The 15,285-nt window shown below is 43.6% G+C and overlaps 1 protein-coding gene across 1 annotated transcript in view; it reads right to left on the reverse strand.

The window, feature by feature from the left end:
* ZC3H7A (zinc finger CCCH-type containing 7A) overlaps positions 1–15,285 on the reverse strand; it is a 166,257-nt gene that overhangs the window by 105,061 nt on the left and 45,911 nt on the right. Inside the window, exon 10 of the mRNA XM_073591074.1 lies at positions 14,992–15,154. Coding sequence (XP_073447175.1) covers positions 14,992–15,154 — 163 coding nt within the window. The remainder of the gene's footprint in view (positions 1–14,991; positions 15,155–15,285) is intronic.

The raw sequence follows: 15,285 nt of genomic DNA on the forward strand, positions 1-15,285 counted from the left end.
ACCCTTTGGGCTCCTTTTGCTAATCTTGTGTTAGTAAAAGTTTGGTGAGAGACGATTCGCGCTTTTTCAGACTCGTGGCTTTCAGATCGTTTTCTGCCGTTCAGTTTGTGCTTGTGGGTTTGTATCTGCTCTTCAGTGCGTGCAAGCAAGTTCCACGTGACTTTAGGTAGTCATTGTATTCTTGTTCGTTCGTTACTGGTTTTCAGGTCGCTCTTCACAGGCCTTGCTGTTCTTCAGTGCGTTCTGTTACTTCGTTCTGAGCAGCCGACCGTTTTCTAGCCATGTTTCGTATGCGTACTCCTCGTAGAGTTTGTGCTGTGCGGGGGCTTGGTGTTGGGGTCCTGACCTTGACACAAGTCCAGTCCATGAACAGGGTGGGGAGGAGTTCATGGACCAAGAATTGGTTGCTTCAGCGTGACCAGTTCTCTCATATGCCTTTGCTCCGTGAGATCCGTGAGAATAATCCTGATGATTTCAGGAACTTTCTCAGGATGACGGACCCCGTGTTTCACCGTCTGTTGGCTTCGCTGACCCCCTATATTAGCAGGCAGGATACCTGCATGAGGCAAGCCATCACTGCGGAGCAGAGGTTGGTCGCTACCTTGTGGTATTTGGCCACAGGGAGAAGTCTGCAGGACTTGAAGTTCTCGACAGGCATCTCCCCCCAGGCTCTGGGGATCATTATCCCAGAGACCTGTTCTGCCATCATCCAGGTCCTGCAGAAGGAGTATATGAAGGTAAGATTTTTATCCTTTTATATCCCATTTTATTGTATTGAATGTTTGCTAATATATTGTATTTATTTCCTCATTCCCTAATTACCATGATTGTAATATGCTGTGAATGTCCCCTTTGTTCTCATGCCTGCTGGATTTGTATGTAATTATTATTTTAGGTCCTTCATACATATTTGCCCTTCAATAACCTCCCCAGCATGGTGTCTCTTGGCCCCATATTCACCTCATGTAGTCACTTAACAATGTATTTTATCAGCTCCATAGTAGTGCTTTACCCCAAACACCCCCTAAAATGTTTGTAAATGTAATTTTTGATTTAAATTCAGGCAGAGTGCCAGAGGCTTTTTTTTGTGGTGTCCCCAAATAATTTTTAGTACCCTCCCCCCAACTGCTAGGTCAGCTGATCCCAATTCTCTATCCTCAATCATCTATCTGCTGACTTTGCCAAACCCATACACACTATACCCATCTCTTTAGTGGTCAGATTTATGGATGAATTCCCCAAAGCATGTAATGCAAGGGCCTGCCTGTATACTTTCCAATGGTACTGTTTAAAGTTCTTGTATCCTATTATTATCTTGATAGGTAATAGCAGAATGTCCAAATGTCCTCAAATGTGTACAGTGTGTATTTATATCTTTGTATTATGACACTTCTTACCTGTCCAGTGGGCTGCCAATAGTGTAACTAAGGAGGGGCTGTTCCAAGTAATACCCTGTATTTAGGCATTCATCTCTCAATGAAGTGAAGAGGGTTACCTGTCCAAGAGTTCCCCCCCTATAATGTTAGAAATGGCCCATGAGAGGGGGGGGAGTGGGAATATGATAGGTGTACCTTATACTTTGGCCTTGTTAAATTCCCCTTAATAAATGCTATCTGGAGGTTACCCAAGAATGTTTGTGTCTAATCTGCTTACCATGTTTCTGTGAAAAAATAGTAATGTTTATTGTTTTTTACTCAACAGTTTCCTTCCACGCCACAGGAATGGCAGACTGTGGCCTCCCACTTTGCCCAGCGGTGGGACTTTCCTAACTGCGGAGGGGCAATTGATGGGAAACACGTCCACATCGTCCCACCACCTAACTCGGGGTCGTACTATTATAATTACAAGGGGTTTAATAGTATAGTGATGTTGGCGGTGGTGTCGGCTAATTACGACTTCTTGTATGTGGACGTGGGGAAGAATGGCTGGATGTCCGATGGTGGAGTCATCGCCCAGACGGAGTTCTACAGGCGTCTCCAGAATGGCAGCTTGGACTTGCCAGCTCCACAGGACAATGTGGAAGGTCTCCCATTTGTGTTCGTTGCCGATGAAGCGTTTGCACTGGGGGACCACCTGATGCGGCCATTCCCGATGAGGACCCTCACCCCGGAACAGAGGGTTTTTAATTACCGGCTGGCCAGAGCCCGAAGAGTGGTGGAGAACACATTTGGAATCCTGGCCAGCCGGTTCCGCCTATTTCTGACACCTATCCATATGGCAGAGTATAAACTGAACCATATAATACTGGCGTGCTGTGTTCTTCATAATTTTTTAAGAAAACATTCTGCCAACTATGCTGGCTCAGTTGGGCCTGAGGCCGGAATGATGCATCAAACCACACTGACGGCGCTTGAAAGTGGCCGTCCTGGCTTGCCCTCCCTGAGTGCCCGTGATGTCCGGTTACGCTACCTGGAGTTCTTTGCGGGTAGGGGGGCTATCAATATGCCAGACAATCTGTGAAGCCTTGTTATAATTAAAAAAAAAAAAAAAATTCTTGGTGGACATTTACTGCTTGTGTTTGTTTTAGCTGACCCTGACAGAAATGTGTGGAGTCCAGAAAATGGCGTGATTGTGTAACCTTATTATACAAAGCACTGTTGGCTGTTATTTACTAAATGCAAAAACACATTTCACTACAAGTGCACTTGGAAATGCACTGAAACTGCACTTGTAGTGCAAAGAGGATTTGCCCTTAGGAAATAACCCCCATTTTCTCATAAAACAACAATTACATCACCCCAAAAACGTTGTAGCGTTGAGACAATAATCCACACATTCTTGATGAACAATCTTTTTAATACCTGCACAATCACATGTGCATTTACCCAAGGTTTTTATGACAAACCAACATGTTTGTTGTATACCAATTTTTGTGGTGGCATTATACAAAATCAAAATGTGCATTTTATAGAAAACAGGCCTGTGTAAAACCAACAAGAAAGACACAAATCTTGATCTTACAAAGTTCACATTAGGTAAAACCTGAAGGCTATATCAGACATCAGTATTTAGGAACTGTGTTTGATATAGCGTTCAGATGGGGGGAAATCACCCCTGGAAAAGCCAAATTTAAAAGATGCATACCAATTTAACAATGTCAACATGTGCTAGCTGCCATCACGGGGGATCAAGGGATGTGTTTTGGGGGAGAAACCCCTTCCTCACCGCTACTTTATTATTGAGGAAGGGGTTGCACCCCCAAAACGCGTCCATTGATCTCCCGTGATGGCAGATAGCACATGTTGACACACTGTGTGCATCCTCCAAATTTGGGAAAATCACAAAAACAATTAGCACATTGTAGCACACAAAAGAAGAAAGTGATTTGGAGGGGTTTTAAACTCGCCCCAAAACATCAATGATGTTTTTATATTTTGGAATAACATCATTGATGTTTTGCTTGATGATTTCCAATTGTAAATTACACCCCATGATCTCCCCGATCAGGATCTGGGCACTTTCGGATGTGAAAGGATCTTCATCCACAACCTCACGATCACCTAAAAAGAGAGGAACCCCAAAATAATTTTTGTTTACAAAAAATGCCGCCATCCATCTCTTATCTGAGCCTGTGGTCGCAGACACTCACCTGTTGTGGTGACTAGTTCCACCACGTCTTCATCCTCCTCCTCAGCTTGTGTTGGGGGGATTTCACCTTCTTCCAGAGGTGGGGGGTCTCTGGTCTCCTCGGATGAGGGGTGTCCTCCGAGTCTTTTCTCCCCTATGTAAAACAAAAATGGTATAATTAGCACACAGATATTTAATGGCAGAACTATAAATAGGAAACATTGTTTGGAAGTGGGGTACAATTGTCTATTTTAGCAGAGTTCCAAGATGTAATTTTTTAAATGCCCTTTGTCAAGCTGCAATACTTTACCTGTTTGGTACAAGCTTCCCAGATGGAGACCCCCTATAGTATACACTGGAGCACCTGTGTGGCCCCCCTAATAAAAATGGTGTTCTTGTGTCCCACACTAGTGCTCCAGTGTCCAGATGTGAAAACAGCTGCTCAGTGTCCTCTCCTTACACAGAATCTAGTTGGCATTTCATTCTAGTAACAAAGCCATCTACACAACCCAATTCTTTGAAGACAAGTATAGGGCCTCAAAATGGTGGCCAAATGCATATGGGCTAAACAATGGTATTTTATAGTCCGAAAGAAAAATGTGTGATCCGAACGAATAATGTGCCCATGAACATGAAAGTTGCCATTTTAAACTGTACAACAGTTCCTAAAAGCACATGGAGCAGCACGAACGTAATAAACATAAAGAATAGGAACACAGGACAACTACTTACTTTTTTGCAGCACTCTCCGTATCTTTCTTTTCTGCTCATGTTCTCGTAATTTCAGGTCCGACCACCGCTTCCTGAGCTGATCTTTCGATCGTCGTACCCCGAATTTCCGGTGCAGACTCCTGACCACTTTCGCCATGATCTTGGCCTTTCTGACATTGGGGTTGGGGTAAGGCCCATACTTTCCATCATAGTCGGCCTTCTTCAGGATGTCCACCATCTCCAACATCTCCCCAAAGGACATATTTGAGTCCTTCAATCTCCTTCTGGATCGGGACGTTTCAGGCTCCGGCCTATCCTCCTCCTCCTCGTTGCTACAATTAGCACGCACCTGCTGTCTATCCGCCATGTGCTCTTCCCCCACTGTGCCGAACGAAAAGGGGTGGGGAATAGACTAGAAAGAACGTCAGGGGCGGGCGGAGTTATACGCATGCGCAGTGTGTATAAAGCGTAACACACGTTTGTCTTACGTACGATCTGTGAGCGGAGGAAGGAGCATCGGAGACGCCGATCGTGCTAACGAAGGTAGGATCTAAACTTGGGCCTATACTGCTTCGAAATGGAAGCCTATATTGTAACAATATTACGGGAGTTTGGCCTGACATTAGGGTTTGTCTTGTGTTGTGTCTTGCAGAGAAAATGGATGGGTTCAACGACCACAATTTCCTGCCCCTGTTCATAGACAAGTACAGGGAGCTGCCCTGTCTGTGGCAGGTCAGACACCCCCACTATAACCACAAACAGAAGAGGCAGGCAGCGCTGGAGAAACTGCTGGAGTTGGTGACACCGGTGGTCCCCACAGCAACCATCCCCTATTTAAAAGCTAAAATTGGTGGCCTGAGGAGCACATATCTGAGGGAGCGCAAGAAGGTCACAGATTCCCAGAGATCCGGAGCTGCAGCAGATGACGTTTATGTCCCCAGGCTGTGGTACTATGAGAGACTACGATTTCTGTCAGACCACACTGAAGTCAGGGAATCCCTCTCTACTCTTCCTTCCACGCTTCCTTCCATACCAGCTGAGGCTTCTGATGTCCAACCTGGGCCTTCCAGCCAGGAAGAAGTGGAGGAGCCCAGCTGGAGTCAGGTATAGCATTGTTCTACTGATTTCTGGTCAATAAATAAATGATGTTTATTAGATGTTATTATTGATCACTAATTTCTGATGTAATAAAGTGTTTTACATATCAATAGACAGTAGTGGGCACCCAAAATTGGGACAAGAATGAAAACTGCTGGACTCAGAATGATAGTCTGTTATATTTGTTAACATTGAATTTGCAGCAGTCAGGAGGTGAAAATTGTGTGTGATTGATGAAAAAAATACTAAAACTATGTCCCTTTTTCATACACAGGAAGACCTCAGCCAGGAGGAGGTTGTGGAATGTGGCAGTCAGGAGGAGGCGGGGATTAGTGGCAGCCAGGAGGAGGCGGGGCTAAGTGTCAGCCAAGAGAAGCCTGGGACCAGTCGCAGCCTGACTGAGTCTCAGGTTCCTCCCCTCCGCCTGCCCCATAAACGAGCCAGGAAGATGACTCCCAGTCCTGTCCAGGATTCAGCGTACAGGCTGATCCAGGAGGCTTCTGCGTCCCTCCGAGCCTTCCCCAGTCCTGAAGAGGCCTTTCCCTGCATGGCTGCCACCAAATTGCAGGGCATGCAGGAGGGCCAATGCAGGCTCTCTGAGGACCTTATTTATAAAGTCCTACGTAAGGGGGTGAGTGGGGAACTAACACCCAAGACGGATGTCATTGAGATCGACGATCCTCCTCCTCCTCCTGCTGCCACAACTCCACCACCACAGCCACAGCCTGGAAGGAAGCGTGGAAGGAAGACCAAAGAGTGATGACCCTGGGTTCAGCCTGATCTGACAGAAGATGCAGTCTCTCGTATGACCACAGCCTGGGGACACAGATGTCATCTGCTGCTTTCCAGATCTCTGGGACTTCTGGACCACACTGCCCTCCCTTAGATATGGACTCCTCAGGCCACCAATTTTGCTTTTAAATAATTGATGTCTGCCCTGGGGGTCCAAGGCTTCACCCACTTCTGCAGTTTCTCCAGCGTTGCCTCCCTCTTTGTTTAGTTGTGACCCCTTAATAAAATTTTTTAGGTAAATTCTACTCTCCTGTGTGTGTTTTCATCCAAAAAGGACAGTTTGTTGGTGACAATTCAGGTACATTTCTAAAGTACAATGTGAAATTAACAAGGGACAACAACACCAAACAATCTCCTACAGATTAAATAGAACAACATATCAATGGTGTTGTGGTAACTTGTCACAAAAAACACACACAAACATTTTTTCGGGAGTACAAATCAAAATCACCAAAAAAAAAAAAAAAAAAAAAAGAGAAACACAAAAAAAGAATCAACATTAAAGCCAAAAAATAAAAATAAAATATAAAAAAAATGTTGTCAGATGTGAGAAATCAAAATATATTGAGGGAATCCAGATAAATAGTAACGAAACAAGTTTGTGAGAAGTGTGTGTGAATATGAGCATCAAAACTACTTAATTCTTGTCACGTTATAAAGAAGAAGAGAGTGCGCTGTATTAAACCATTTTTAACATTGCAGCGTGACGAAAGTGCTGTATCCATTGCGAACGCTAAGTTTACCAGAACGAGCTGTCCCGTCTCGGAATTTCTTCTGAGCATGCGTGGCACTTTGTGCGTCGGAACAGGCCACACACGGTCGGAATTGACGCGATCGGATTTTGTTGTCGGAAAATTTTATCTCCTGCTGTCCAACTTTGTGTGTCGGAAAATCCGATGGAAAATGTCCGATGGCGCCCACACACGGTCGGAATTTCCGACAACACGCTCCGATCGGACATTTTCCATCGGAAAATCCGACCGTGTGTACGGGGCATTAGAGTAAACTGAGCTTTTAAGAGTATCTTTAAATTTGTATCTGCAGAATCTTTGAGAGAAGGAACATCAATAGGCACAGTGAGATGTATGTTTAGGACTGAGACGACAGGGACCCCAAGAATAGTCCACTTCTTTGCAAACTCTTTTTCAACTGGCTAGAGTTCAAAATTAGTTCAGGAGTGACCCAACTGTTATAGACAGCATATTCTATCTGTTCATAAACAGGGAATGCTTTGCAGAATTTGGCAGGTGTTTTTGTACCCAATAGAGTGAATTAGGAGAGTCAGACTGCACAATGCCAAGGCTTTTGCGAATAGAAACAATGAGCTTTTCAAAGTTAACAAGCACATTGCATAAAGCTCTCTCTTTGATATAGTGACAATCTGGAGAAGAAAAATCTTCCACAGTTTCCTCCAATACTGCCTCAATATCCTTTTCATTCCCTTCTGCATCCTCTAGGACCAGTATATAGGAATCTGACTGGGGTTGAGAAACAGAATTTGGAGAAGAGGTGGGTTTCTGAGCCCTGGACAAAGAGGATTGTAATAAGGCTGTAATCTGTTCAAAAAGCCATGAGATACATGCAGAAAAAATTCTGCTTATGTCAGGTAGCATGCCTGAAATAGAGCTACAATCAGATGCAGATATCGCTGTTAGAACTGGGTCTTGCTCCGGTGCAAAGGAACGCATCTTCACTCTGAGGTTGAGTGTTGTGCGGGCCTTGGGCAGAGCAAATGTTAACCTGCGATTTTGACATGGCTCCCTTTCATCTGGTTTTTCAGCATTTCTGTTCAATAGAAAACAACTGTTAGATTGACTGCTGTTGAATGGAGATGGTCATGCACAGACTGAAATATGGCTGGTCCCTGCTGAACCAGCCAAATTACGATCCATCATATATGGCCTGCTTAATAATAGACTGGATACTAAGTAGCTGATGCACCAATATCCTTATAGAAAGATAACAAATATATACTGTAACCGTAGCGCAGATTGCTATATTGATTAAATAAAGTTTATTTGAAGCCGACAGAAATTAGATAAGGGAAGGGTAAATACACAGGAGTAAAACTTGAAAACAATCCTCCTTAGTATGTGTTACAGCCAGCACTTAGAATGTCAAACAGAGGTAGGAATGTATGATCTCAGTCCCTAATGTCAGACTGCCAAACCACTTGTGGCCTGCAAGTCAGCTACACGCCCAGAAAGAACAAGCACATGAGCATGTGATTGCTTGAGATGTCAGCTGTCACTTCTGGCAAACATAAACCGCTTTCTGAGAAGACTGTTCTCCTTTCTGAAGATGGGTTCAGCCGGTGTTACTGGTCTCCTTTTTTAATAATAGCAGCCAAGTCCCTTGTTTGTTGGTGATGTTTGTAATGTGTGGAGAATTGTAGCTTGTTCCAAAGCACAAACTCTCAATGTTATAGCTAATTTAGGGCCTCATGCACACAGGATGTTTTGGTATCATTAACTGTTAGCGCAAAAAACAGTGTAACTGTGTTTAAAATCAGTATTAAAAGTAGTGATAATACACATATAGAATCACTTAAGTTCAGTCTATAAGTAGTTCATAAATGTATCATCAGTTCATGGCAAAAAGGACGCTGGAGTAGTAGAGGCAGCTGCTGTCCTCAGAGAGCCAACTCTGGCCTGTAGAAGGAGCTGATGCTCCGAACGCATAGCCTTGCCTATCCCACTGTTCTCTCCCTGATGTACCTCCGCTTCCGGTGATGTCACTTCCTTGCATTCCACGATGGTTACGGCCGACTCCCTGGTGGCCACAGGACAGATCCCGGGAGAGCTAACCCCCATACTGATACACAGAAGAGCCTTCCTTTATCTTGCATTCTGACATGCTGAGGATACATCATCTACAAAGCCACACATTGGAGCCCTTTTCGGACACAAGGAGCCCCCAGGACTACTGGATGACAGATGAGCCTATAACCTTTTTATCTCTTGTGAGTGTTTTCATGTACCTTGTCATTAAAACCCTGATTTTAATACTGCATTTAAGTGGCGCTTCCTGTGTTCTCCCCTTCTACACAGGATGTTTTGCCAACTCTCTTAGAAGCCTGTGCTCCTGGCAGCAGTGTTTTGGCAGGAAAAAAGCCTGAAACTTGTAAAAGTGTGTAATGCATTTAGGCATGTTTACAGGCGGCAAACACTTAGACGTTAATTCATTTCATCGCCTAGAATAACTATTTGTTCATTGGCTATTGAAATAAATGAACACACAAGCGCTAAACGCATCTAGGGTTTACACACGTTAAGAAGCATTAAGCATTTTTTCTACCAAAACTCTGCTGCTCCTGGTCGCACTGGCAGTGGGGTTTTTTCCTGCCTCTAAAAGCCTATGTGTGCATGGACACATGGACAAACATGCAGGGGCATTTAGAGACCAGAAAAAAAACATTAGATGCCCCTGGGAGCAGCTGGAAAACATCCAGTGTGCATGAGGCCTAAAGAGTTCCTGTGACATATGTAAAATAAAAACAATTAAACCCTTAGTGCATAATATACAATGTAATACTGATATATAATCACACACATAGGCTGGACTTGATGGACTAAACGTCCTTGCATTGTATCCACAGGCTGTAGGGGTATAGGGAGGTCTGTAGTCCGTCCTGTGGCCAACAGGAAGTGTAACAAAACCAGCGTGTAAAGCACAGAAATAATGTCTCAAGAAGCAGGGAGATGGCCGGGAACACTGCACTGGAGTGGCTACGCACTCAGAGCATCAGCTCCTTCTACTGGCCTGGGGGAAATGTCTATACTGATCTGTTTAAACAGAGGAGCTGGCTGTGGGACTACAAGAGTCAGCACCTCTATGGGAAGCATTGGTTTAAATGAAAATCGAAAGAGAACTAAAAGAATTAAAAAAAGTTAAAAAGCCAGGAGGACTTAGTAATAGATAAAGCACCATAAAATGGAGACACGGCTACATATCTCATATACACCCTTAAGAAGTTATGGGTTTGTTCAAGTTTACAATTGTTCTACTGATTATGTAGTGTATTGTTTAACCTGTCCCTGTGGGTTGTTCTATGTTGGCAGAACAATTAGAGCCCTGAGAGCATGCTTTGGTGAACACAGGTGGTTCATTGAGGTGGTTCATTCATCACAAAGGCTGTGATCAAACATAGCGTCCCCAAGCATTTTTTGGAACACCATAGTAAATAAACGGTTGGCCTGAAAGTCTGGTTTGGTTTGAATAAAATTTTTCAGCCATAGTAAGTACAGTGCGTTTAAATCTGAATATGACATGGTAGAGATTGTAGACAGGGGTTACAGGCCTAGCTTGATTTATAGGGGTTCAAGAGAGTCAGATTCTTCTGGGGGTACCTAGTAAATGTCAACAGTACCACTAGGGGAGTATGGGATGAGGTCACCAGTGGCAGTGGTACTGTCCTGAACAGTTCTCTCCAGTGACCCTTGCTTGGCTGATACTTTTGAGCAACCACCTACAGTGAGGGAAAAAAGTATTTGATCCCCTGCTGTTTTTGTACCTTTGCCCACTGAAAAAAAATGATCAGTCTATAATTTCCCATGGTAGGTTTATTTTAACAGAGAGAGACAGAACAACAACAAAACAGCAAGAAAAACGCATTTCAAAAAAGTTATAAATTGATTTGCATTTTAATGAGTGAAATAAGTAATTGATCCCCTATCAATTAGCAAGATGTCTGGCTCCCAGGTGTCTTCTATACAGGTAATGAGCTGAGATTAGGAGCACTCTTAAAGGGAGTGCTCCTAATCTCAGCATGTTACCTGTATAAACGACACCTGTCCACAGAAGCAATCAATCAGATTCCAATCTCTCCACCATAGCCAAGACCAAAGAGTTGTCCAAGGATGTCAGGGACAAGATTGTAGACCTACACAAGGCTGGAATGGGCTACAAGGACATTGCCAAGCAGCTTGGTGAGAGGGTGACAACAGTTGGTGCGATTATTAGCAAATGAAAGAAACACAAAATAACTCAATCTCCCTTGGTCTGGGGCTCCATGCAAGGTCCCACCTTATGGAGTTTCAATGATCATGAGAATGGTGAGGAATCGGCCCAGAACTACAGTGGAGAATCTTGTCAACGATCTCAAGGCAGCTGGGACCAAGAAAATAATTGGTAACACACTACGCCGTAAAATCCTGCAGCACCCGCAAGGTCCCCCTGCTCAAGAAAGCACATGTACAGGCCTGTCTGAAGTTTGCTAATGAACATCTGAATGATTCAGAGGAGAACTGAGTGAAATTGTTGTGGTTTAGATGAGACCAAAATCAAGCTCCTTGGCATCAACTCAACTCACCATGTTTGGAGGAGGAGGAATGCTGCCTATGACCTCAAGAACACCATTCCCACCTTCAAACATGGAGGTGGAAACATTATCCTTTGGGGGTGTCTTTCTGGTAAAAGGACAGGACAACTTCACCTCATCAAAAGGGACGATGGACAGGGCCATGTACCGTCAAATCTTGGGTGAGAACCTCCTTCCCTCAGCCAGGGCATTGAAAATGGGTTGTGAATGGGTATTCCAGCATGACAATGACCCAAAACACACTGCCAAGTCAACAAATGAGTGGCTCACGAAGAAGCACATTAAGGTCCTGAAGTGGCCTAGCCAGTCTCCAGACCTTAAACCCATAGAAAATATGTGGAGGGAGCTGAAGGTTCGAGTTACCAAACGTCATCCTCGAAACCTTAATAAATTGGAGAAGATCTGCAAAGAGTGCGACAAAATCCCTTCTGACAAGTGTGCAAACCTGGTGGCCACCTATAAGAAACGTCTGATCTCTGTCACTGCCAACAAGGGTTTTGCCACCAAATACTAAGTCATGTTTTGCGAAGGGGTCAAATGCTTATTTCACTTATCAAAATGCAAATAAAATTATAACTTTTTTTTTAATGCATTTTTCTGGATTTTTGTGTTGTTATTCTGTATCTCACTGTTAAAATAAAAATACCATTAAATTTATAGACTGATCATTTCTTTGTCAGTGGGCAAACGTGCAAAATCTGCAAGGGGATCAACTACTTTTTTCCCTCACTGTATTCTGGCCTAGGTTACAAGAATTCATGGAACCATGCAGCCCATGGTGAATTCAGTTTTCAAACTCTGACAAAAGGCAATTGGCTTTCCTCATTGCCACCTCTAAAGGGATCCTCCCATGAGGTCATTGCATGCAGTGCAATTCTGGAATCAAAGGTGACTCAGTTACCCTTGCATGGAGAAGTGGTTCCCAATTTCTAGCTTTTATAATTGCAGCTCTACTTAAGTGTCTGTGTGGCCTCAGATACATGTGTCAGACCACACAAGAGACCCTCTTACATATCCATTGCCACAAAAGTGATATCAGGAACCATGAGCTTACATTGCCAGTGTCCTGCCATTTCACTGAGGCAGGACATAGTCTTTTGCAACTGCATTTTACGGTAACATAAAAAGTGACAAGGCTCTAATGAGGTTGTAGCTTTCCTGACAAACTGTCCCAGAGGGAAATTTTCTGGATATACTGTATAAGCTGGACACACTGTCCCCTGGAGGACTTAATGTAGCATGTAATTTAAGCACCTTTCTGTAATGTTCGGTGTGCTGTACAGTCGCGATTTTTCCCCTATCACTTTCATTTTAGTACTGTACATATTTGTTGGTTTTCTAATTTATGATTTTTTCGCTATGGTCTCTTTATATTCTATTGGTATTCAGGGTGCTCCCAGGATCCTGTGGACTCATTTCTATTGCTGCCTATGGACTATCACTGTGTATGCTGTTTTATGCTTATTTGTGGTTTTACTGCTATTTAAACTAGTAGGTGGAGCCATTGACCCATGTACCAGCCATTCTAGAGTTGGCTGTGTGTGTTGAATTCCTGACCATTCTGGTTGTCGCGTGGCTGGGATCCTATCACACCAACATAACATTACTTCCAACTGCATTTTATAAGGCTTGGGGGCACAACACAGATCAGGTCTCTGCTGAGGAAGTGGATCACCACCCAGAAATCCCCAGTTTAGCAGACCTTGCTCCCCTGTACTGTGAGTTGGTTGTAATCTTTTGTGATTAAATCTCTTATGATTTGTGTCTTATGATTGCTGTATGAACATTTGAGCTGTGCGCACTTTACTATGTGGATTCCTAGGCTGTCCTATGTATATTTAGGTATACTTTGTTAAGAAGTTCTATTTACCATATGTTTTGCAAGCATTAAAAGCTAGAAAGATACTTCATGGTGTGCTACCCATTACATTTTATGTATAAGCCCACACAGCGATGGCAATCAACTCCTTGGGAATATTTAGCACCCAATTACTATAATCATTGTATTATACAACTTATTGATGGGGGTTTTGGGTCGCTGGAGATGATCAAGTCACAGTAGGCAGGCAGTGAAAAAAGACTGGAGATCCACATGCTGCTTCAGAAGCAGCAGCTGGATAAAGCTTCCACCAGGCTGAAAGGCGACATAAACGCTTGATCCCACAGCCCTAACTCTTACTGTGGTAAAATCAGCCCTAACTCTTACTGTGGTAAAATCAGCAGTGGCAGAATGTCTGAAACTGTGCCAACTGTGCAAATAGTGAAGCAACTCCTAAAGCTGTAGCCTGACCGCCCATACTCACTGAGTCTTCAAAGACAGGGTCACAACTGGGGCTGTGCCATAGCTCCGGACCCAGAAAGTGTTCCTGGCTAACACAACACAGGAATAGGTCACAACTCAGAGCCCAGTGGCCAAAGTTCGCAATCCAAGCTATCCCCATACGTCCAGCTGAGGTTCGGGTTCAAGTATGGCCTCTAAAGCTAGTGCTGAGGAAATGCCAAAAGGTAACTACAAGCACACCATCCTTTTAAGTAGGCTTTTTAAAACCCAACTTCAGCCAAAACCTTTTTATTTCTTTTGGATAAAGAAGGAAAAAGGTCTGTGTCCTTTGTTCCTGTCAGAAAAAGAAATGTTGGGACCAACACGGACACAATTTTTTTTTTTAGTAGAGTGGGACAAGATGATTGTGTCTGTGTTCCTGTCCCAATGACAACTGCTTCCCCATTTCTTGCCCTGGTGTCACAGGGACAGGAAATGTGAGAAACTCCCAAACCGAATCACGGAAAGAAATAAAACCTTACAAAAAAGCATCTTTCCCCCACTCTATCCAAAAGGAGTTAAAACCTAGATGGAGTAAGGCTCTAAAGGTTTAAAATGATTGACAGGTTCATAGTCACTAGTTTAACATAATGTGAAGTATTGCAATGACAGATTTTCATGCGTTCCAAACCTTACAAAATGAAAAAATAGTATTTGTTATACTTTAGATCTCATCCAAATGCCCTTAATTTGATTACATATGGGCAGATCACATCCACTCCTGGGAATCCCTGTTGGGAAGCAGGTTTGCGGATACATTTTTTTCACTAATTCTATGTTTTAGCCAAAGGGTATGATTAACTTATCTGCCCAGTTTACTAAAGCCCCGTAGACACGGGCCAAATATCGGGCATTATCGGCCGATTCAATAGAAACTGGCCGATATTCGGCCTGTGTGCATAACAGCTGGTCTGGCTTCCGTCGAAGGGGCAGGTCTGCCAATCGGCACCCGATCAGCGTTCTCGGCTGAGAGTGCTGATCAATGTGTTCTGGAGATTAGCTTTCCCTCTGTCATTACACAATAGCTCACTGTGCAGATCGCTGTACTAACATTGTTAGTACAGGATCTGCTCCCGAGTTTTCCAGTTTTTTTTCGTTCAGCCAGCTGGGTTGAACAAAAAAAAATAATTGTGTGTACCAGGCTTCAGTTTTAGTGCAAACAATCATGATGAAAAGCAGTTACCTCTTTGGTGTCCTGATAGAGAGAGGTGAGGAGAAAAACTACCCAAGGCTGGCATCATAAGATGAGCGTATGGATTCTGTATCGCATAACCAGGAAAAGTGGAGAGAGGGTTCATACTAGTAAAAGCATCAATTTGGCTGGGTCCAGGTAAAGCACTGCCAGTCTGAAATAAAAATAAATGATTAGAACAAAGAAAAAAGCAAGTGCCATTAGTCCAGAATCCTAAATGTCACATGCATCCTGCATCTCAGTCCTGAATTTTTGGCAACTGACACTGACTAAACTAGCCCTGGG

The sequence above is a fragment of the Aquarana catesbeiana genome, linkage group LG06, assembly GCF_042186555.1.
Source record: "Aquarana catesbeiana isolate 2022-GZ linkage group LG06, ASM4218655v1, whole genome shotgun sequence".
NCBI lineage: Eukaryota > Metazoa > Chordata > Amphibia > Anura > Ranidae > Aquarana > Aquarana catesbeiana.